Source organism: Trametes versicolor, assembly GCF_000271585.1.
Source record: "Trametes versicolor FP-101664 SS1 unplaced genomic scaffold TRAVEscaffold_4, whole genome shotgun sequence".
NCBI classification, from domain to species: Eukaryota; Fungi; Basidiomycota; class Agaricomycetes; order Polyporales; family Polyporaceae; genus Trametes; species Trametes versicolor.
Window position 1 is genome coordinate 24634 of NW_007360324.1, and position 23283 is coordinate 47916.

The 23283-nt window shown below is 57.9% G+C and overlaps 6 protein-coding genes across 6 annotated transcripts; 2 read left to right on the forward strand and 4 right to left on the reverse strand.

Annotated features, from left to right (window-relative positions):
* Positions 1-74: 74 nt before the first annotated feature.
* TRAVEDRAFT_45238 (uncharacterized protein) lies at positions 75-1970 on the reverse strand (the record flags this gene model as incomplete). Its single annotated transcript, XM_008038035.1, has 7 exons — positions 75-329; positions 387-512; positions 564-805; positions 864-1187; positions 1238-1309; positions 1362-1856; positions 1922-1970. The coding sequence occupies 7 exons, from the start codon at positions 1968-1970 to the stop codon at positions 75-77; spliced, it is 1563 nt and encodes a 520-aa protein (XP_008036226.1).
* Positions 1971-2960: 990 nt separating this feature from the next.
* Positions 2961-11277, forward strand: TRAVEDRAFT_164354 (uncharacterized protein; the record flags this gene model as incomplete). The annotated part of the gene is made up of 23 exons (XM_008038318.1): positions 2961-3544; positions 3596-4065; positions 4117-6002; positions 6058-6384; positions 6437-6574; positions 6629-7065; positions 7111-7227; positions 7277-7492; positions 7545-7688; positions 7740-7878; positions 7930-8098; positions 8151-8245; positions 8295-8363; positions 8421-9016; positions 9068-9178; positions 9228-9264; positions 9319-9547; positions 9598-9722; positions 9787-10032; positions 10088-10294; positions 10355-10747; positions 10799-10939; positions 11002-11277. The coding sequence occupies 23 exons, from the start codon at positions 2961-2963 to the stop codon at positions 11155-11157; spliced, it is 7032 nt and encodes a 2343-aa protein (XP_008036509.1). The 3' UTR covers positions 11158-11277.
* On the reverse strand, positions 11264-11552 carry TRAVEDRAFT_118383 (dolichol phosphate-mannose biosynthesis regulatory protein Dpm2; the record flags this gene model as incomplete). The annotated part of the gene is made up of 2 exons (XM_008038319.1): positions 11264-11443; positions 11496-11552. 2 exons carry the CDS (start codon positions 11550-11552, stop codon positions 11264-11266), a joined length of 237 nt encoding a protein of 78 aa, XP_008036510.1.
* Positions 11553-11878: 326 nt separating this feature from the next.
* TRAVEDRAFT_35726 (oligosaccharyl transferase subunit OST3/OST6 family) lies at positions 11879-13113 on the forward strand (the record flags this gene model as incomplete). The annotated part of the gene is made up of 6 exons (XM_008037977.1): positions 11879-12099; positions 12155-12275; positions 12331-12434; positions 12499-12824; positions 12879-13031; positions 13088-13113. 6 exons carry the CDS (start codon positions 11879-11881, stop codon positions 13111-13113), a joined length of 951 nt encoding a protein of 316 aa, XP_008036168.1.
* Positions 13114-13324: 211 nt separating this feature from the next.
* Positions 13325-18907, reverse strand: TRAVEDRAFT_45241 (uncharacterized protein; the record flags this gene model as incomplete). Its single annotated transcript, XM_008038036.1, has 9 exons — positions 13325-13708; positions 13766-13914; positions 13965-14412; positions 14503-14965; positions 15014-15283; positions 15335-15599; positions 15650-16098; positions 16156-18466; positions 18520-18907. 9 exons carry the CDS (start codon positions 18905-18907, stop codon positions 13325-13327), a joined length of 5127 nt encoding a protein of 1708 aa, XP_008036227.1.
* Positions 18908-19597: 690 nt separating this feature from the next.
* TRAVEDRAFT_119684 (ARM repeat-containing protein) lies at positions 19598-21075 on the reverse strand (the record flags this gene model as incomplete). The annotated part of the gene is made up of 7 exons (XM_008038320.1): positions 19598-19851; positions 19906-20143; positions 20195-20401; positions 20455-20550; positions 20609-20728; positions 20790-20951; positions 21016-21075. The coding sequence occupies 7 exons, from the start codon at positions 21073-21075 to the stop codon at positions 19598-19600; spliced, it is 1137 nt and encodes a 378-aa protein (XP_008036511.1).
* Between the last annotated feature and the right edge of the window lie 2208 nt (positions 21076-23283).

Here is a 23283-nt window from a genome sequence, read left to right on the forward strand (position 1 = left end):
TCTTCAATATTCATACAGCTATCTGCGAGCACTACGTGTAAATCCTTTGCAACAGATATGCCACCTTCCTGCGTTCAATCAGAGTCGAATTCCCCGCCTCTGCCCCCCTTGACCTCCAAATGCCGCGCGGAGTCCATCATGGTCTTTATCTCGTGCCACTGCAGGTTGATAACCTGCCGCTCGTCCAGCCAGTCCATGATCGCGTCCGCATCCGTGAGGTCCTGCGGTGGCTGCTTGCCCGCGGCGTATGCAACGCGGACGAAGCTCCGCCCTTCCTCTTTGGCCTTCAGGCCCTCGACTTCGTCCCTGAGAGCGTGGAAGAGGTGGTACTGGCGGCTTGTTAATCGCATGCCCGTATATTCAAAATGTGAGAACGGAGGATTTACCTCCCAATGGGTGAACTGGTGGTATGTACGCGTCCTCTTCGCACAGAAGCGCCCCAGGTCGAACTGCATCGGAAGTCTTTTGGACTCGTCCTCCTCATCGCTACTCGGCTCCTCCTCTGCGATGGGCTATGGGACGGGTGTGAACTGGGCGTGTAGCGCGTAGCGAAAGAGACAAACCTGGTAGGTCAGCTTGTCATACGGTTCTCCGCTGAGCCGCCCCTGCAGTGTCGACTTGCGGCCTCCGAGATTACAGGCGGCACACCCAAGCACAGTAAACTCTAGGCCGTGTACATCGAGATCGGGGTACGTGTCGAGTGCTTTGCGGAAGTTTGGTCGCCAGGTGGATCCTGCTACTAGGGAATCCCGCATCCCTGACAGCTTTCTTCGTGCAATCTGCAAGGGTACAGAGAAGTATCCGTCTTGTGGAGTATAAACATCAGTCCTAAGTAGCCAATAGCATCAGGAAAACGTTCATACTTTGCTGCAGACGCGTTGCGACCTCGCTCCGCTCGTCATCGTCATGGACGGCCATGTGTACGAACATCTGGCAGATGATCTTGAAGTGGTGCAGGAGGTCTTGGTAGGTGTTCATGCTGAACTCGGCGGGCAGCTCAATTGCCGCGGCCAAGTCGTCCTCCACGATGAATGTGTCGTCTTCTGCCTCGCCGTCTCCGGAGCCTTCGCTTTCATCGTCAGAGCCTGCGTGAGGTTTTGCACCTGCGAAGGGTGCTGTTTTGTTTGGCTCTTCTTCCGATGCGGAGGCAGACGATTCCGAGAGGACGGCTTCCCCGCGCTTCTTGCCTGCATGGGGCTCTTAGCCACAATTAAGGAAAACGGGACATGATGCCTACGCTTCAACTTCTCCAAGTTCTTCTGGAAAGCAGACCGCTTGTCTCGAGTGCGCAGACGCGACTCGATGATTCCTAACACGAGGAATTTAGAGAGGTGATGGAGAGGTGAACCAGGCGGACGCACTCTCTTCTTCGACTTCGTCTAAGAGGTCGACATCCTCCACGACTGGTGAAGATGGTCTCTCCCCCTTGATAAGTTTGCGCCTCCTAGGTTGTACCTCCTCTTCATCTGAATCAAGCACGGCCACTGCTTTCTTTTTGGCTGCCCGTTTTCCCTTGCGCACGTACACTCCCTTTCCCTCTCCTTCCGCGTCTGAGACGACAGGCGAGGCCGATTCGTCACTATGCGCCCTTCGTACCCGCTTCTTCCCCTTCTGTGTATTCGAAGGGCGAGGGGCGACATCCTTCTCGCTCTCGCTGCTAGTGATTTCGACAACTGGGGCTTCGAAGCGGATCGCACCGGCGTCGCTGCTCTGGCTCCCCTCGTCCTCTTCGACGATCCCCGAAGGCCCCGGCACGTTGTCCTCCTCAGAGCTATCTTTTCCTACTCGCCTTCGCTTTCGCGTACGAGAAGGGCGAACGGGGGAGGAATGTTGGTCCAGCCTCGTCTGCGGCTGTCCTGTTCGCGCGTGCGTCTCGTCTGACTCTGACGGTTGGGCTGGGGCCCGGCTAGACGCCGGGCACGGACACGGGGCATGTCGAGCCGCTGGGTGGGCGGGCTCGCTTGCACCATGATTTGGTTTGAGTCAGACTATGAGCGGGCATTTACCATTGTAATGCTGCTGTTAATCACAACAAACATATTTTGGTGCATAACGTGAATGGCATCAAATATGTGCAAGCGTAACTAGGGTGTGGTGGGTGGGACAAAAGCTATTAGGCGAGAGCGTAAGCTAGACTGAAGTGTCGAGACGGCACGAGCTCTCCAGACGAGGTGGTCGTCGAGAGCGAAAACTGCGCGCGAACAAGCGCCGGCTGCTCGGCTGGACGTTGGGTGCCGGCCTCGCGGGCTCGGCCGGCCCCTGCCCAAATGTCGCGCCAGTGCTATGAGTTGGGGAGCTTGGAAAGAATGTATCGAGCTTGCTTTGCCCGCGTTTCTTTGGCGTAGCAGCTGCCTTTGACTTCCTTGGAGGCATGCTCTCATACACACAGTAGAGCAGAGATGTGGGGGAAGCAGTGTGTACTGGTTGCGTGAATGACGAAGCAGTAGCGGAGTGTGAGACTGAGGGAGAGACGCGATCGAGCTGCAGCACGCCGCAAGGCACGACGCGTCTGTGGCTGTGTCGTGCTCTTGGGCACGTGCTTCTCCCGACGCGGTGCACTGTCGCCGGCGCCTATAGGTTACAGTCGCGTCCCACCATCGCATACACCTAGGACCCCGGAAAGCTCACCAAGAGCTCATATCCCGTGGCACCCCGAAAATGGGCCCTCCAGAGGGCCATTTTCCAGGCACAGTTACTATCTATAGTAATAGTTACTATATATGGAAACCCGAAAACGGCTGTTTTGGCGGTTTTTCGGGATATGACCTCTTGGTGAGCTTGCCGGGGTCCTATACACCTCCCTCGCTGTCCCTCTCCCTCTTTCGACTTTCCAACAAGCTTCTTCGCACTCGACGGAGAACCTCATATATGCTGCTTTGAGCTTCACTGCGTCTCTCTCTGTGAGTATACTACTCGCGACCATTCGTCCTTCTCGGGGTGCAGGTTAGCGGACAGGGATTATGTCAGGCCAACCCTCGCTGCGGGTCGAGACCAGCCATCTTGGGGACAACTTTGTCATAGGCAATGGCTCTGCCCCTTCTTCCCCAACATCTCCTCGTTCGCCAGCCTTCTCGTCTGCCAGAGACCGCGCACGGAGCATCTCGCAGTCGGTTCTTCCCTCATTTCGAATTTCTAGCGTCGGAGACGGAGAGAAGGCTACAGAATCCAAGCAACGCTCGTCGAGCCAGTCTATCCCACATGGCTTGAACAGGGCGCGCAATGAATCCCGCAAGCTTCTCGCCCACATCCTGGCCCAACTGCAGAACAGGCCTGTGCCCCCGTCTCTGCTCAATAGCCTCGTATATGGATCAAACCAAACGGAGAAAGGGATAGGCTCTGTCATGAAGTCCGTCAAAGGAGCAGTGAGATATACTGGCACCTTGCGGGAACGTCGTACCCACCAACCCGTCCCTCAAGATGACAACGACTCTGATGATGACCACGACACAGGGTTCACTACGGACCTTACGTTTGATCTCATGAACCAGCTCAAAGACGTCCTCGTTCTATCTATTGCCCACAAATGGGACATTTTTTATGATAGGTTTGTCGCCTCTGAGTTTACGTCTCATCATGCACGCTGACCGCACCATAGCACCGCCCCGCAGACTCAACGAAGTAACAGCGACAAGTTCAGGGAGTCCTTCATGCGACGCAGGAGCCTGTCTGTAGGACGGGGGGATCGCTCTCGCTCACCATCCGTCGGCAGGGAGTCTGAACCTGGGGTCGTTCGGGCACCACAACTCTTGTCGCAATGTATCTCCCTCCTCGCATCCGTAATTACGGAGGACTGCCGCTTCAAAATCTCATCGCCCCGCCCCGCTCGACCTCCGAACTCCCTTCAGGCTGTCACCCTCGACGTTGCGCAGTTCTTACTACATGCCCACCGTCATGATCCACGAGTCATCTCGCAAATTGGATTTGCCTTGCTACCTGCCTTCCTTACCTTCAGCCCTGAAATGCATACACGGTTGTTGTCATTCTTCGACGACGGGGTACTTGGCAATATACTTTCGGATTTGAGGAATATACAAGGCACCCGCCAGCTAACGTCTCCCTCGGCAGGTGCGAAGTCTTGCATCTCGTCTGCGCAGCACGCAGCTAAGCAATGAGTAGATCTATCATACAATGACTCCATGTCCAACTCCGAGCCCCCTATGGTGTCTATCCTCGTGGATGAAGTTCAGGAAGATTCCGGTGCCCCTCAGTCAGGTGCAACATGGAGGCGTTGGACACAGTCTCTGTCGCCCGAAGACGTAGCACTTCGGGCGACGTCGGCGCCATTGCAGGAGCTCTCCGTATATCATCTGTCCTCGCTCATACCACCACTGCTGGCTGCCATCCTTGAGAGCATCGACCTCACCACGACGAAGTCGTCAACGCTTCACAGGTTCCATCGCCTACTCAGTCGAATCGCAGAAAGCAAACCGGATGCATACCTGGACACCTTGGCCGTGGTAGCCTACCATAATCCACGGGCAAGATACGCGGCCATCAGCCTTCTGCTATCCTACTGGCCACATGCCATCGGCCACCTCACGGTCAGCAAGACATTCCCTGCCGTCAACTACCACGAGGCCATCGAGCGCGAGACCCACGGCTCACTCGTTCCCCGCCGCCATCACGCTCATCCATACGCTCACCAGTTCATCCCATGGCGTTTTGCACGGGCCTCCACCCCAGGCCTCTTCGCCGGCATGTCGCAGAACGATTGCCTCTCGTGCACACAGCCGATCGAGGGCTTCGGTCTCCTCTGCCCGCTGTGCATGTGCATGGTGCATTTCGATTGTTACGACTACCCCGACGGCAGCTTCTTCTCGCAGTACAGTGTCGCCGCGGATGCCAGCAAGCAGAAGGTTGCCGTACATCGTTTCTGCCACATCCTCCCCCAGCGCCATGCCGCCGCCCCTGAGATCATACACAAGGAGCAGCACGCCTTCCGGCCTGTCAACCTCTTCAGCCTCACGCTGTGCTTCATCTGCCGAGAACCACTCTGGGGCCCAGTCATGCAAGCCGTCAAGTGTGGCTCGTGCAAGCAGTTCGTCCACTCGGCATGTTTGACGCGCTCATCCCACGCCGACCTGCCGCGATGTCGCTCGGTCGTCATCGACGACACGTACATGACGATCTCGTGGGCCGCCCTACGACAGTCCTTTGCAGACTACTACCGCGAACTCTTCCTTTCGGAGGCCGAGCTCCCCCGTCGGACATACGAGGAGATCTCAGTATTCTTCACCGTGCTGTGGACGCAACTACAAATACTGAACAATGGCCTTGCCCTAGGCTCTATAGTCATCGTGCAGGAAGGGCCCACCTTTGAGGAGGGCCAGCTGGACGAATTCGAGCTCCACTACTTGGTCGACCTCTACGAAGTCTATCTGAAGTCGCGCAATCCGATCGTCTCCGTCACTCTCTCGGACCATTTCGCAGAGAATCGGCTACTCGCGTCCGATACGCACGTCTTCTTCAACTGGAACATCCTGTCCTTCGTATCGAGCGTCATCAAGATGCCTGCGTCCGACCCCGGAGAGTCATTCGACACGCCTTCCGCGGATCTACTCGCGCCCAGTCAACCGGGCCGTACCCAGGGCTCCTCGGCGGACGACAGCACGTACCCCTACGAGGTCGTCACGCTCGCGCATCTCCGGGACCAGCTCGGCGACCAGCTCAACCTGCACTCCGAAGCGGCCGCGCGGTACCTCCTCTCGCACCTCTTCCATCTCGGCTTCTTCCAGCGTGTCGACTCGCAGAGCCGACTGTTCGACGGCGGTCCACACCCCGAGCGCCTGCAGTGCTCGTTCCCGATTCCGCTCGGGCTCGAGGTGTCCGTGGAGGTCGAGACGTTGGTGTCGGCCATTGAGGCCTGCTTGTCTGACATAGACTTGTCTGTCAACGAGGCGGGCCTTCTGCTCCTGGTGCGGAAGTTCTGGCCTGACGGTATGCTTACCGATTACGCACTGCGTCGATTGTCGAAGGCGGTCCTGGAGTGGATCTGGTCTGAGGTCAGTCTTCGCGTGGTGCAGACCCACGTTCTCCGACTGATCATGAGCATGATAGGACGACGACTTGGCCACGATGCTTCGTGACTATGTCGCGCGAGGACTCAGCCTTCCCGGCGTACGCGCAGGTGTTGATCAGCAGCCGTGGCCCTCCTCAACGCAGTCGCGTCCTACCGCGGCGAGCTCTGCCAATAACGGCGGTGACTACGTCGCCGGAAGGCGGGCGTTGTCAAACCGGTATGCTGCGCGATGGCTACTCGCATTGCACGATCAAGGCGTGGACGAGTATGCCACCATGGTGTTCGACGTTCTTGTCGAGCATGCACAAGACCTTCCGATCGCCGATGACTTCTTCCTGGGGAAAGGTCGTGATCCTGTAGCTAAGGTATAGAGGCTTTGAGATTCTGCGATAATCCGAGCTAAATGCCTTCTCGCAGCGGGAAGTAGTCATCACGGAGAAGCTGTTGCATCTAATCCTAAAGCTCAACCAAGCCTCGGTGGTATTTACGACCTTTGATGACCTCTTCCAAAAGTGGCTGTCCAGGGCTTCGTCCTTGGACATCGACCAGCAGATAGTTCGTGCTTTCCCCGCGATTTGAGATTGAAGACCTAGGCTAACTTATGGACAGCCGCTAGCGTCTTTGTCCCGACTGTTCAACAGGGAGCTTGATTCCGCAAGCCAGCGTTTCAGCACAGCTGCCGATCCTCGCCTGACCATGACGGACAACTCCAGCTTGCTGAACGTGAATCCTCTCCGGGTCATCATCGACATCGCTACGAAGAGCAAAGACGGATACGACAGCACGCTACACTGGCTCTGCCTCTTCGTCCGCTCCGGCGTCGAGATCTCCGTCCCGACATTCATGCAGCTCGTCATGCTCGGAAAGAAGTTCGGCGTGTCCTTGGAGGAGAGCTCACTCATCGTGAAAGCGGCGCTATGGTCATGTTGGCTCAAATCAATGGGACGCCAGGACATGCAGAGTGTCATCACAACAATCCATACAAATGTCGGCCAGGAACTCATAGCTCACCTACAGTCTCGCGCGGATAGTGCGGAAGCGCAAGTGTTCCCAAACAAATGAATAGGGGAAAGAAGCTGACCTCCTCACAGGCTGCAACTCGTTCGACTGTCTTTGTCGACGTGCCTATTACTCTACGGGTGTGACAGGACATTTCTCCAGACTTCCGGCCTTATACAGGAAAGCGAGGTCCAAGGACTGCCCTCGAGGTGAGTAGGCGTTCTGAAGCCCACGCACGATACTAATGTTGCAACTCAGGAGGAAGCTGCATGCGCGTGGCACCACTATCACGGATCCCATCATCGTGAACACTGCGCTCATAGACGCGGTGCGGAGCTATGTCGAGACTGGGTCTGACGACGTCGCATGCCTCGCCGCCAAATTCCTCGACGCGTTCATGCATCATGCACCCTTCGTCGAGTCGTACGAGGTGGATAACTTCATTTTGCGGAACGGATCCTCGGTATGCACCTGGTAGGTTATCCTGATGACGATGGGGTACCCATGAGCTGAGGAGCGCATACAGCGTGTGGCAATTCTATGCAGTCCAGGACCCACAAATATCCACAATCCGTACAAGCCTCCTACTGCGAAGTCTTGTCGTCGACCCGCAGCCTTTCCAGTGGCTCCTGCAGCGTCTATTTGAAGAGGGCGGCAGCTGGGAAGTTCGGTGAGTGTATGCACTCGCATATGCAGCTACGATTAATGTGCGTCTATGCAGTTTGGATGCTGTGGTTCGACTGTTCCGCATGATCGAGGATGCGACCAGCCCTGCGTTCGTTGTCGAGGACCGGCAGTGGCGCTCCAGCGTGATAGACATCTTCCGCTACTTCTTTGCGGCTCTTTGGGAAGATGAACGCGTACGCCTATCTATCCACATTCGCAACGAGGTAATACTGACTCCCGAACAGGAAGAGGTCAGGCTCGCCGTCGACACGTGGTCACAGACACTTCTGGCTGCTCACTTCGATGCAATCACGCTCTGCTGGAACGAAGCTCTCGTCAAGTCTCCCATTACAGATCGCGCGAAGTTGGTCGCGTTTCTAAACCAGCTGCGGCCGCACTTCCCGCATTGGCGCTGTAAGTCGTACATTCTGACCTATCCGACGTGAGACTCATGTGAATCTTGCAGTACTCTCCTGGGACGTTGTCCTTGAAACTCTGCTGGAGAGCGAGTTTATTCAGCGGAATGGCGACGAGGAGGAAGGTCCATTGTCAGCCCACTTGGTACATTTTCCCTTTCATCTGCACCTCCCCTAGCTCATCATGCATGCAGTCTATGTATGGTCTCCCTTCGGGAGGTCGACACACGATGCATGTCGATCCAGAGTTGCAGTCACTGCAGGTAGGAAGACTGGCAAGACAAATCATTAAGCTTGCCTCGACTGACAATGTCTGCTAGCACTCTCTGCTGTCTCTGGCGTTGAGGATGCTTTCCGACGGGATTCCGATTGACCCCAGCAGTCTACTCAAGCTGAAAGACCATCTTGCTCGCGCGCTAGGCTTCGCAGAGGTAGAGATAGTGACTGCAGGGACGGGCAACGCGTTCTACGTCCGCTTCGGCAGCCTCGGCGCCGTCCCAGAGGTCGCATATCCATGCCTGAACGAGCTGATGCTGGTCCTGGATGCGGCCGTGCCCTACGACCTGGTGCCCTCAGCAATGGGTGGGCGATTTGCGGACGAAGAAATGGCGTCTTCCTTACTTGTGGGATCCGTGTTCGTCGATGTGTTTTTGGAGACGTTCATCCACTGCGAGGAGCTGGAGCACCTCCCTGCGATCACGCTGAAGAACATGCTGAAGTCTTTGATCATCATCATATACAAACACGACTTCGACAGCAGGACTCTGAAGCTCTTCCAACCCCAGCTTCGCAAGGCAGTCAAGCGAGCACAAGAGCTCCTCCTGATGGACCTCAGCTACGATATCCGGCAACTCGTTCTGACCTTGTGTCATGCGTTCATCAAGAGATGGCCCAACCTCACTGGCAACTTCGTTTGGTATGTGTTCTTACTTTTCGACTGCTTTACAGAGCTCATCCCGCCCCACAGCGAAGTCATTGAGGCTGCCGTCTCTCTGGTGGAGGAACTCGACTATCTCCACAACGGTGACGACATACTGATAGACCAAACGAAGAACTTCTTGCGCACCACTTTGGCGCTGTAGGTGTTCAAACCACTGGTTCTGGATAGTACTGAATGACTCTCGCAGGTATGCCTTCAGCGGCGTTTTCTGTGTGTTGTGCAAGGTACGTGGTCACCTAGCGGGGTATCCAGCCAACTTGTAACGAGAATCTCTGCAGCGCATGCGCTCGCCTGAGTTCTTTGCCATCATCAAACATGTCATAGGTCCCCACGTCAAGGCAGAGCACAATCCAAACCCTATGGAAAATCTTCGAGATGCTCTTCTCCGCGACACCCTGTCGCGTGCACTCGAGGGTGAGGACGAGTCATTGCAAGTCGTTCTGGACAACGTCAACACCTACGTCGAGATTGTTCACCATACGGAATACAGTCCCGCGCTCATGCAATGTAAGCCCCAACCTACGTGCTCATGTGTCTCGACTTACCTGTATCTCCAGTCGTCGGACTATGTCTCGCGAGTTTGACCCGGAGAACGGCAGACCTGCACTTCGCACGATTTGACCCGAGCGCGTTGCTGTTGCTCGCCTGCACGCTCATTCAACACAACAAGGCCCACAGTCGAGTACGTGGCCCCCGCATATACATAGCTTCATCCATCATCCGAAGTCGCTGAACATTGCGCGCAGGACCTCCTCTTGTACCTGGAAACGCTGCTTCGATCATCGCTCGTCCGGTTCAGCGTGTCCGTGCTGAGTTTGCGGCGTGTTCTACACGTCACAACTACGCTTTATCGCAAGGCCGCCAAGGCTTCCGGGACCAACTCGCAGAACGCGCTCGTCAACCCGGTCGCGGGTGCGATGCTCGAGATCACAAAGGACTTCCTCCACTCGAAGGCGCGCGTGTCTCCTGCGACACAGATCGCCCTGGTCGAGGTCAGCTCTGGTTGCTCACGTCTCGTCACGACATACTGACTAAGATACTATACAGGCCTTGACCGCTACGCCGGATCGGGGTAGCACAAGGGCCATGTTCATCCCGCTAGACTCACAAGTCCGCCTCGCAGACGACGGGATCTCGTTCTTGTACTACGAGAGCTCCCAGGACGTACAAGGCGATTTCGGGGCGGCGCAGGCGATCGCGAGGATGATCATGCAGGGTGCGGAAGTGCAGCCAACCCTACTGGGTAGCCTAGATGTGAGCGCATGACTCCCTCTCTCTTGTGTGCGCCGGAGACTGACGCAAAGCACTCAACAGAAAAACCCGATGACCATCCGTGTCTGGAACATCCTTCTGATAGGGGCGCTCTCCAGGCCGGACGGCGCGGCGGCGCTGCTGATGTTCCAGCACTTCACCGCGTTCACGCTCGCATACAACACCGCGCTCAACCAGTACCAGTCGCCCGCCCACATCGCGAGCTCCGACGCGCAGGACCGCGCGCACGGCGACATCAGCTACGCGTATGCGTCCATCAAGCTGTGGCTCTTGCTTGCACGCAAGGCGGCAGCCGAACGCCCGCCGCTCGATGCTTCGGGTGGGCTGCAGGACGGCGAGGCCCTGGCGGCGCAGATGGTATGGAACGAGCTGTGGCCGCCGTTCGAGCACGTAGTCGCGGCGTTCGAGGCAGATGTGCACGCTGGGAACAGTTCGGTAAGTCAGAGGGGACAAGTATCGGAGCGATGCTGACAACGTTCTGTGCAGCCGTTGGCGTCGAGTATCTGGACCTCTGTTGGTGACTTGTTCTTGTTCCTGCGCCAGTCGCGCGCGGTGATCGCGCTCGACACGGTTGTGTCTAGCCGTATCCTCACAAGGCTGAAGGATGTCGTGAGGAGTGAATCGAAGGTTCGTCGCGTCGTTGATTTGTCGTTTGATCCTCAGCTCAAATTTCCCTGCTGTTGCCATAGATCGCCAGGGTTGTGCGGAGCTTGAAGGACCCACCTACGGTAGATTCGCTGGACTACTTCGCGAACCAAGTGATCACGGAGATCGCAGCCGAGGAGAAGCTGCAGGCAGCGAAACGGCAAATCAACCTAGAGCGAGGGCGTAGAGTCGCCAGCTAAACAACGAATTCTCTGTGTCGATCCCGGTTTATGCTTGTATCATATATCGTACAGGTGGAGGTTGGAGGGCAGGATAGATGCTGGCTTGCAGTAGAATTGTACTACATTATTGCACTTTCCTTCTTGAATCAAGTCGTTTCTCTTCATGGCTATCGTGGATGATGCGTGCCCCAAGAAACAGACCGATGGCGGATATTCCTAAGACGACGATGAAGGCGGGTATGCGCAAGGCCCACTCTCGTGAGGGAAACCATGCATGCACTGGGCTAGATTCGTCCAGGATGGGCTGTTCCAAACGCATTTGAATGAATAGTAACGCAAATTATAATATTCCGTACCAGAAGGAGGGTCCATATAGTGTAGTAGAGGAATGTAGACGCGGCAAGCAAGAGCATTAAGCTGCCACATGCTTTATCGCTCATGCCCTATTATGCCGAAGACTCATCAGCGAATCCCGGTTCATTTTTCTGGCTCACAAACACTCTCACCATTATGTCTAGAGCAGTGGAACTTTACTGCGATCATTCAACCATTCCTAGGTCGAGCAGATGGCGGTAGTGAGTGTGGCGGAAAGAGCAGTGAGGAGGAGCTATGAATAGACCTTAGCACCTAAGCGCTCACGGACGCGCCTACAAGCGCCCACATCGACACGTCGCGTCGCGCTGCGCAGCGTGGCCGCCTCATATCCCCGCCTCCGTCGTCCCCCTCCCTCATCCCGGCCATGCTCCTCCTCCCCTTCCTCGCTCTTTTATCCATTCCATTCTGCATTGCGGCGTCTACACAGGACATCCATGACAAACTCCGGGGGCTTGCGGCCGCAAACAATGGCGTCATCAAGCTAGACGAGGGCATCTACAACCTTTTGACGACCCCGAAGCGTAACTGGTCCGCGAGCATCCACTTCACCGCGCTCGACCCCCGGAGGAAATGCGGGCCGTGCAAGTGAGCAATCTTGTCTATTAGAAATATAGCGCAGACCTCACATGGTGCCGCACAGGGACTTCGACCCGTCCTTCAATGCAGTCGCGAAAGCGTGGACCAAAGTGCCCGCTGCGGAGCGGGACTCCCATTTCTTTGCCACCGCAGACTTTGACAACGCTATGGGCGTATTCCAAAAGGTGCGTTGCCTGTCTCGCAGCGTCTAGGGCGTCGTACCAAGCCCTGCATTTCCAGCTGGGCCTCCAAAGTGCGCCCGTTGTCCAAATTCACCCCGCCACCGAAGGCCCTCGCCGGCCTGCGAGCGGCAAGACGTCTCCCGTCATGTACGACTTCGGAAAGTACGTCCAACCTCCCATACTCCTACCCCGCCTCCCGAAATCCTCGCACTGACCCCGCGCACAGCGGCTTCGACGCCGGCCCGCTCGCCGAGCAGCTCTCGCAGTTCACGCCCGTCCCGATCCCGTACAAGGCCCCGATCGACTACGCGCGCATCGGCACGGGCATGGGCGTGCTGCTCATCATCCTCTCCGGCGTGCGCGCGTTCCTCCCTATCCTGCGCTCGCGCTGGCTTTGGGCGGCGGGCACCGTGCTCACGTCGCTCATCATGACCTCCGGCTTCATGTTCGTGCGGATTCGCGGCATGCCGCACAGCGGCGGGAACGGCCAGTGGATCGCGCCCAACTACCAGAACCAGTTCGGGCAGGAGGTCCAGGTCGTGTCGTTCATCTGTGAGTCGCATCTGTATTGCCCAGTGGAAGGAGCCCCGTGTTGACTTCGTCTAGACGGCCTGCTCTCTGCGGCATTCCTCATGCTCACCCTGGTCACACCGTACCAAACGCACCCGGCCCGGCAGCGTCTGCAGGTCTACCTCTGGTCAGGCGTGATCCTCGTCATGTTCTCCGTCCTCATCTCGCTCTTCCGGGTCAAGAACAGGGGTGAGTGCCCACACCGTTGCTGTGTGAGAGAATGGTCGTGTTTATCATATTGTCAGGATATCCGTTCAAGCTCCTGCTGTGAGCGGCGGAGCGGGGCATGTAATAGGAGTGTTCCGAGTATCTACTATCTATCGTCAATGCATGATGCATGGGCCCGTGCGAGAAAGAGAGCTGCCGAAGGAATACCGCCACCGCCGCCACAACAGTCCGAGAGCTGGGAGCAATATGGATACATACGAAAGTAAGGATTGCAGCTGCCAAGCAAGCAGTCGGACAAAACAGAGCACGATTATCTACTGGCCTCCGGCGGCCTCCTGTGAGAAGACATCTACGTAGCGACTGCGCACATTCCGCTTCGGTGGCGGGCGCCTGCCAGCCGGGGGCGGCGGGCCTCCACCAGGAGGCGGGGGTGTAGCTGAGGGCGGCAGCGGTGAAGGGGGAGCGGAAAGCCCTTCGGCGTCGCTGGGCACGAGGTTCGAGCGGACGCGCGGAGGGGGCGCCCTCCTGGGAGGCTCCGAGGTAAGGTCGATAGGGTGTGCCGTCGCGGGGCGCGCAGGCGGGGGACCAACGGGCGACGGTGGCGGCATGGCACCGCCAAAAGACCTGCCCGGAGACGCGGTCTGTGAGCGCGGGGGAGGCGGCGGGGCCGCGGCCTTCGCGGCTTCCGCGGAGGACGACTGTACAGACAACTGGTCAGACAAGCATATCGCAAGGTCAAGGGAGCAGTCACTGACATGTTTGTTGACCCAGCGCTTCAGCTCCTTGTCGTAATAAAAGGACGACTCCTCGCCGAGGTTGGCCTTCACAGGGGCCGGCGAGGGGGCTGCCTCATTCCGCTTCCAGAGTCTGCTGAGCCAGCCGCTGGACGCAGCTTGCTTAAGCTCTGCAGGGATGTTAGCGATTGGGCGGCCCTACACGTTCGTAACCACTCACCAGGCTTCGCGGGTTCCGCTGCCTTGGGCTTCTCCTCTGCACCTTCAGCCGCGTCGCCATTCTCCGCCGTCTCCGCCTTCTTGGACCGGGACGAAGAGTTGCCGAGACCAAGGTTGTCGTCATCCTCTTCGGCTAGTGAGTACTGGTTTGAGCGCGGGAGGGGGCTGCCCTGCTGCTTCGTCGCCGTGGGCGTCATGGACAGCATCGGATCGTCCATCAGCGAGACGAACCCGGAGTTCGACGATGACGAGGAGGGCTGGTCGTCCAGGGTGACGAACGTCGACGCGGTGGGTGTCGCAGCGTCCGAGTCCGACGCGCCCCACCACGAGCCTGTGCTGGGGGGTTTTGAGTGCCCGAAACCTGACACGTCGCCGTGGGAACCGCTCTCAGGTCTGAGGTGATCTGAGCCTTGCGATGGGGCGTAGCCGTTCCCATACGGACTCCGCGCCTGTCCATAGGACGCAGCGTCAGCGAATGTCGCGGCGCTCGCAGACGCGACGCGGGCTATCGGCGATCCTGTGCGCTGGAAGGGACGTACATGGTCCATCGCCGATGAGGCCCTGTTGATGGGAACATGCGACCTAGACGGCGGGCGGGCGCCCAGCGCAGACCCAGCGCGGAACGGTGGTGGCGCGTTTGACATCTCCGTGAGATCGGTGACCGACTGATGTGGGGATGGGTAGGCAGACGTGGTTGCAGATGAGATCGTGCTGAAGTTCGCAAAGGGTCCACTGGTTGACTGCTGTTGAGCCATTCCATGGGACTCCTCGGGCCTGGGAGAGTCTCCCTCGCCGGCAATGAACTTGGTGAAGCGGCCCTCAAGCCAGTTCCCAATGCTGTCCAAGCTAGGCTTGGACATCTTTCCAGGAATCCACGAACCAGACTTGTCTAGCTGCGGTGCCGCTGTCAAGCGATCCGACAGGCCCTTCAGCTGCTCAACGAATGTCACATTGATGAATGGCGAGCCACGGTTGAGAGCGGTGGTGATGGCTTCACAGTAACTGTATCACAATGAGCGGATGGGAAACATCCACAAAAGATTCGCTTACCGATTCGCCAGCTGGACATGTCCCAGCTCCGCCAAGCAAGTCGCACGGAGCAGTCGGTATGGCTGTAGGTGAGGAAGGCCAGTAAAGGCTTCCTGTCCCTTCGCAGGAGTGGCCAGAGACATGGCAAACTCCGCGATCTCCGAGAAGATGATCGGGTCGGGATCCTTGTAGTACGTGGGTGATGTGGTAGCAGAGGGGCCTCCCAGGAGCGTGAGGCGAGGGTGTGTACCCATCGCACCAAGAGGCGACGTTTGCGGAGAAAGCATGTAACTAGATTTTCTTTAGCACCACTGCAAAGAAGACGGGGATGTAAGTACGTACCAAACATGGGCAGCTTCAACCCACTGGTGCGCAGAAAGCTGGTCGCCAAGAGCTGTGAGTGCAGAGGAGGTATCGGGAGTCAGTGGGTTCGACAGCATCATCGCTGCAGTCTTCGCCCAATTGGCAAGCACCTCCTGAGGTACGTTCAATACCTGGACGACGGGGAAGCTAGGTGTCATCGGCGTGATCGACAACTGCGGTGGCTGGGGAATCTGCAAAGTCGGCGGGTGTTGAATGAGTGAACTGGGAGCGACAAGTTCTTGCACTAAGGTTGTTGTTAGCATTTAGCTAGGATACGCATAGGACGTGGCTTACCTGAAGCGGCGCCGTTACCACCGTACAAGCTATAAGCGACGCGCAATGCTTCGCGTCCCTCGCTTGGGTCCCCTTGGGTATGTCCGAGACCATTTGCCAACTCCGCCCGGACCCACTCAGTCACGACCTCCTTCCAGGTATCCTTGTCGATGCTACTCGCGATTAAAAGAGCATGTGGCCACAACTTCTCGTCCGCGGCGTAGTGGCACGCCCCTCGGCGGTCTCCTCGAGCTAGGAGACCCTGGATCTTGTCGAGCTGTGATGACCGAACAGTAGTTGTGGCAACCGTATAATCCTGGGTATTAGGCAGAGCAGACGCGAGACCGTATTGAGGACCATGCAGGAGGTCGGAAGAGGACGCTGGTATGATCCCCGACGAGTCCGATGAGGGAATCGCCCCGTCATGGTCTGGCAACAGCGCAGCGCGCGCTGCTGCATCGACTTCAGCGCTGTAAGATGTTTTTAGTAAACGAAGTCAACACAGATGCAAAAATGGCTTGACCAACCTCCCGCTCAACCGACCGTCGTTCTCGACCATGGCCTTCAGTAACAACACCAAGATGCGTTTTGCCTCAGCTCGACTCCGGTCAACGCTGTCTGCACGGTGGTAGCCAAGCCCGCTCTTGATCTCCTCCGCCCGCTCTTCCAGGTACTTCACAACACGCGCCTTCTTTGTCTTGATCTGCGTTGCTCCGGTACGGACGAGGCTCGCAGTGGGCGATCCCGGGTCGGAGAACAGAGGGCCAGGGTAAGACGCCGCCGAAGAATCCAAAACGCTTTCTGGAATGACCTTGCTGAGCGAGTGGATCTTGATGTCCGTCGACTGTCGCGCAGATAGCGCGACGTCGAAGCCCGTGTTCATCGACGCCCCATGGAAGCACGTTACCAGCTTTCCGCCAAAGCCGAAGCTTACGACAGGTACCCTTGCCGACGTACGACCGAGAGGGTCGTTCGTCCCCAACAAGGATGGCGAGGGCGCATAGGTCGAGTGCACCGGAGCCGCGAGCGTGACAACCTGGCCGCCTAAGCGGTCGTAGCTTGCAGCGCTGGGGATGTACGACGAGTTACCCTGTGGAGGAAGAGCGAAGCTGCTGTACGTGTGCTCGCTGGATTGCCGCGCAGGATACCTTGAGGGCGCATACGGGTCAGGCACCGAAGTTGTAGAGTATGCCGAACCATTTGACGTATTCCGAGCATGGGCGGAGGCAGCAGCTGGCTTTTCCGTAGGAGCGTAAGGATCATAACCACCTTGTTTGGGCGCAGTGACCGAGCGAATCGAGCCCGCTGGTGAAGCCGAACGGTTGAGATCCGTCGCGTGCTGAGGCTCGTACTGATTCGACAACGTGGACCGCCGCGAGAGGCTGGAGATAGGCCGGTTGAAGGGCGGAGGCGCGGCACCGGACCCCCTTCGAGGAGGAGGCTCGTATGCTTGACTTGTAGCCCCTTGCACCGAGCGCACAGAAGATGCCCCTGGGGACTTGGTACGATCGGTAGGCTCAACTTTCGCCACAGGTGCATACGGGTCGACGGGATACGACGCGAATTGGGTGGGAGGAGAAGCGCTCGAAACACTGGAAGGTTTGCGCGGAGACCTTGACCTTTCTGGGGATGACGGACTGCGTAGGGGCGAGGGGTGGCCGACTTCGCTCGGGGATCTAGATTTTGGCGACTTCGGCAGCCTGGGCGAAGTGGGTGGTGACCTGGGTGACCGCGAAGTCCGTGGGGGTGACGAGGGTGGTGACGTATGCTCCCTTGTGAACGCATATTGGCTTGCCTGCGGGGTAGCATCCTCCGGATCCAATTCTGCTCGTGGTGGCGATGCAACCATGCCCGTTCCGAAGACAGACTCTACGTCCTCCTGCTCAGCAATTGGGGGAATATTGGCATGCGCGCTGGTATCGTAGTTCACAGGTTGCGAGAAGGCAGGAGCGTAGGAGGATAGGGTTGGCGACGCAACGCTTGGCGCATACCCTGAAGGAGGCAGTCCGGATGTGCCATACTGACCGTTCGGAACGTACGCAGAACCGTTGCCTACAGGGTTGTGAGGAGGTGCATATGCCGAGGATTGACTGGAGCCATTGGGAAGCGGAGGGGCATAAGGATTGGGCTTCTGCGGGGACGCTGCTATATGAGGCGGCGGATGGCTATCCCGCCGCACAGTGGTGGGGGGCGGGGCATACGGATCTGGAGTCCTCGCCGGACCTCGAGGAGGCGGCTGTAAGGGCTGCGTGACAGGCGCCAAAAGAGGCGGAGACATGGGCGGTGGAGTAGCGTATGTCTGCCTGGGAGGAACACGGGCATGCTTCACCTTGATCGGGGGCAAGGGGGGATCGAATGCATTGGCCGTCTTCGGACGGTAGGGCGCAATCGCGGCCGCTGCAGACACCGCTGGAGGGGGTGGTGGGGCCTCTATAATGGGAGCTGGAGGCGGTGGAATGGCTATGACAGGATTCCCGTATGCCGTGCCGTGCGAACTTGACGCGTAAGGAGCGTAAGAGCCCTGCTGCGAAGCGGGTTCGTAGCTCGTGGGCGCAGTGGGATGTGACGGTTTGTACGGGTCGTACGCCGACTGTGTCGCAGGTGCATGGGTTGAAGGTGCATGCGTCGAAGGTGCAGCGGTATGGGTGGGAGGTTCATAACTTGAATGGGTCTGCGCCGGCTTGTACGGATCATACGTAGTGGACCCATACGCACTCGTCTGTGCTGCTGGTGCCTGCTGAACCGTGGTCTGCGGTGCATACGCAGAGGTCGTCTGACCGTAAGCGGAGTACGTTTGTGGCGCATAGCTCTGTTGCTGAGGATAGGCGGGCTCGTACGCTGCAGTATAATCATAAGCGCCAAATTCAGCGACCACATACAGGGTATCCTACCTGAGACCGCCGGCGCGGCAGTAGACCCGTACTGGGGCTGTGAGTACGAAGCGTACGTTCCATTCTGCTGGGGGTAAGCCTGCTGCTCCGGGTACGCTGGGGCGTATGAGTTTACAGCGGGCGCAGGAGCGCTATACCCGTAGTTCTGCTGCCCGGCAGGATCGTACCACGTCTGTTGCGCCTCTGTCCCACCCGCACCTAGCGCATCACCACCGCCCACCGGAAACGGGTCCGTAGCCGAGCCAAAGAGGTCCGCGACCCCGTCAGAGGCCGTAGCGTTGCCGTGCGTCTGTTCGCGGGTATCGTCTCCCCCGAGCGCGGCGGCGAAGGGGTCGAGTGCGGCGTCCGGAGAGCCAAAAAGAGAAGCGGCCTCGCCAGCGGTGGTCATCGTGCGGGTTGGCCCAGCCAAGTGCCTTGGGAGACGAGGACGAGGGGTGAGAAAAGCAGCGGTGGGCGTGGAGGCTCGCGGTGACGGAGGGTCAGAGGCTTGGAGACGTATTTGGCCGAGTTTGCGCGACCACGTATATCGGCGTACGAAATTGCGACGCGTACTCCCGCGCGCTCCGGCGTCCATGGCGCGCTCCCGGCCCACGCGCTCTAGGCACGCGCTCCCGGTACACCATCTCATGAGCTCTGACAACTGAGGCCTGGGGCAGCGCACCACCGGAACATCACGCAAAGCATCGTCAGCACAGAGTATGTATTGCGGATTATATCGGCTATATGGCGAGAGATCCCGGCGTGTACGCGGCGACTAGTGGAATGAGGGCAATGTAAAAACGATCGGTAGAGTGCGAGCTGCGGTGGGTAACTAAACGATATGCAAGGTATGGTATCGACTAAATCCATGATATGAACAGGGTCCAAAGGCAATATGCGACAGGTAAAAGAGTGAGGTATTATACGTGTGCGGAGAGCGAGTTGCAGCGTCGAGAGGGAGATATGCGGGTGTAGACAAGATGCGAGTACGATAGGGGAGATGCGAAGATGCAAGCGAGAGTCAGACGATGGCGTGAGATGCAAGACTAGATGAGGGATGCGGGGCACTATTAGGATTAGTAGGTGTGGAAGCAATGTCCTAAGACGACGGCTCGACTGCCTCGGGTTGAGTACCGTCGGTTGACGAGCACTTCTCGATGAGTCGCTCGACTGAACTCCGATTATTAGTCAAACACGTCATGACAATACCGCAGGTGTACGTACTAGCTGAGAGGTGCTTGCTGTAGGCACTCGAGTACCGCCGCATGTTGACCAAGTGCGGCCGCACCTTGCTGATCAGGAGCTCCTTCTGGTCGGCGTCCGCAACAGTCAGTGCCCGCTGCAGGACGTAATCTACAAGAGTTGACGTCAATAACAGCACTGACCGCACAGTGAAGGTGTGCTTACTTCCGAAGGAGTCCTTCATGAGGCCCATGATCGGGCTCAAACCGTCCTGCTTGGGAGTCATGATCTCGTCGATCAACTGACGGCGGCTCTCAGGATCCGCGCAGACCAGAGCCTTTTCGCACACATTCGACGCGAACTTGTGCTTCGCCATGTTGTACATCTGGCCGGTAAGCTTGGAGATGATCATCGCGCGGTCCTGGGGCCTCCCGTGCTCGAGCACGAACTGCACGACGTAGTTCTGCCAAACATCGTAAGCAGTTGTTCCGCCGCTCAACTAAGACCAACTTACCCCGAACTGGTCGATCATGAGGTTCGGCACGTACTTGTGCAACTCGTCAAGAAGCGGCCGTGTCTGGTCCTCCGGCATGTACTCGAAACACCGCTGAAGAACTCGGCACCCGTAAGGGTGGGTAGAGAGGTCGTAGACGCTGCCGCGGAAGGCGGTCACGAAAGCGAGGCGGTCCGGTGCAACGTGCTCGATGAGCTTCTGAATAACCTATTGTTGACGGTTAGAGATAAATGGGCGCCAGTATAAGTTGAAACACTAACGTGGTTGCCGTTGGCGTCCTTCACGCACCGGAGGACGTTCGGACCGAGCTCCTGCACGAACAACACCTGCTGCTCAGGCAGAATGTGCTCGATCGCCTGTTCACCGCTCAAGTCAGCTCGAACAATTCAAGCAAGCAGGTAACACTCTGCGCACCTTCTGTACAACTCGGCACCCGTACATCTGCAATGAGAGGCCGAGGATCTGGCCCTCCATTGTCGCGACGAGGCGAGCCTTCTGGGCTGAGGTCCCGTACTCGAACATCTTCTGGACGACCTGTGAACACATTGCATCCGTTAGTTCGAGCCGAGCGTCAGGCAGACGGTCGCAGACGCACGTAATTGCCAAAGACGTCCTGCATCAGCTGAATGGCGTACTGCGGAACGATCTCGTCGAAGATAATCTCCATCTCCTCGCTGGTGGCTGACTCCAGTTTCTGCTGGATGAAGCGCGACCCGTGCTGATCTCCACTGAACTCTACAATATACCCAAAGATGTCCTAGGGTGGGCGGCGTCATCAGCACGAGGAACGCACAGTCGATAAGGTTGCGCCAGCAACTTACCCTGAGCTCCCACTTCCGGGACTTGTTCGCTCGGAACTCGTCCAGCTGAGCACTCCTCATGGTGCCGTCGCCCCCACGACGTCCTTGACGTCCGCCGTGCCCGCTCTGGCTGCCGCCGTGGAGGAAGGGCCCGCCGCGTTGACCGGGGTGGAGTGGTGGACTGTAGTCTACAGGTACGCCGAACTGTGAATGTTGCAACGGCGACGTCCGCATACCAGCGTACAACATACTCTGTGGATGGTTTGTTGGTGAGCAGAGAACCCATCGATAAGTGTGTTGAAACGCACCTGTTCTTGTCGCTTGTCGGGCATACCAGCCAATGGATGAGGAGTAAGCATAGGTGAGTGGGAAGGGGGAGCATGGTAAACTATCGCTTGCGTAGGGTAGAAGTATTGCGAGCCAAGGGGACGCGGAGACCCAGCGTAATCATAGAATTGCTGCAGTTGGAGGTCAGCCATGGAAGGGTGAAGTAATGTCTGGGGTCCCAACCCAGGATATACATTTGGGGCAGCGCTCGCTGGAGTGAGAGCGGGCGAGGAAGCGTACAATGACGGATCCGTCCGGTACGCATCGTACGCGTACGAAGGGCCTGTGTAGTACGCGGCGTACTCCGTCTGGGCGTAACCACCGTAAGGACCGCGTAGTGGCTGCTGAGGGCCACGCATGCCAGGGAGTCCGGATGGAGGGGCGCCGCCCGAAGGCTGAGCGCCCTGACGGTAAGGGCCGTTCTGCGGCGATACGTTGTACTCGTCTTCCACCGCCATGCCACGCATTGCGACTGCCAACTCGTTGTCCACCAACGACGAGCCGGATTGAAGAGACTCGTAGCCCCCCACGGGGCTTGAGTTGGCCATGTGCTGTTGTCCTATAGATGGAGCATCGTCAGCGAGGGTAGGCGGATGGCGCGACACCGCACTCACCAAGGACGGTGTTGTACCGTTGGGGCGAGATCTGGCCCTGCTTGGACATTCCTCCTGCTGGCGCGGGGAGACCACCAGCGGAGACCTGCCTCTGCCTCACCTGTAAGGCGATGCGATGTGAGCGGCTAGTCCATTGCATCAGCAACCGGGGTGCCAGACGCACCAAGTTCGCCAATTCTTTCTGCTGAGCGTCTGCGACTTCGTCCCACGCGCCGCTCACGGATCTTTGGCCCCAGCCGTCGCTCGCGTTTGAGCGATAGTGGGCATCCGCATGTGACACGGAGCTGTCTTGCCCGCTCGCAGCGGAAGAATTGGAGGGGTGCCTCGAGGTGTTCACACCTCCCCATACCTGACTGCGTGTTAGCGCACAAACGACCATATATAGCGAAATAGCGGTTGCGCACCTGCCATCCAGAGTTCAAGGTCTTCAATCCGTTTGAAGGGGCCATAGCGACACCGAACATGTTTGCAGGGCCTTTGCGGTGAGAGTGAATCTGCGAACGGTGTGAATAGCGAGGTCGCGCGGTGATGAGAGTGGCACGGACGGGGTTGGGTGAGTTTGAAGGGGAGTGACCACGGGAGTGCGAGGACGAGCCAGATGGTTTGCGGGAAGTTTCGTGATTAGTGGTCGACATATGAGGTCGAAATCTTGGGACGTGTCGGGTTTATATGGTGGGGCGTTAAGCGGAAGCGGTGACTCACCTACGAAAGGCTACAATATACGACGCTCTATGCGAAACGGGGAACGCGTTTGTTATAAAGCTGTCGGAAAGGTGAGCAAAGAGGGACAGCAAACGGAGGCGGGAGGGAGGACAAGGACGGTGCGTGCAGCACACGGCGGAGTGCGCGCGCGCAGAAAGAAAGGAAGGAGACGCGTCTTAACGCGCGCGCGATCGAAGGGAAGACGTCACGGCCAGGAACGAGAGGGCGCGGGCACTCACCAGTACGGTACGCGTGAATATCTGACCCTCTGGGTGGTGAGGAGGACGGGGCGGGAGGTGGGGAGGATGGCAGCACGCTAACCTCGTGGAGGGAAGGTGAGGGGCGGCGCGAGCACGACGGACGGTCGCGTCGAAATGGGTAAAAATGGGATAAATAATTGTGTTGACATGGTGGAAAATGATTCTGGTGAAACCGGGGGCGGTTACTGGGTCGTCGGGGGACTTGACACGTGTAACGCTCCCCGCAACAGTCCGCCCGCCCAGAGTCCCTGCCGAACAACCTCGCCTGCCCGATTCGGCTGCTGACCTAACAGAACCCGCCAGGCGAGTTGCCATCTCGGGCTCCAGCGCCGTGCCCGATTTGCCTCCATCAATGGGCGTCTTCCACCCCTGACGGAGCTGCGTCG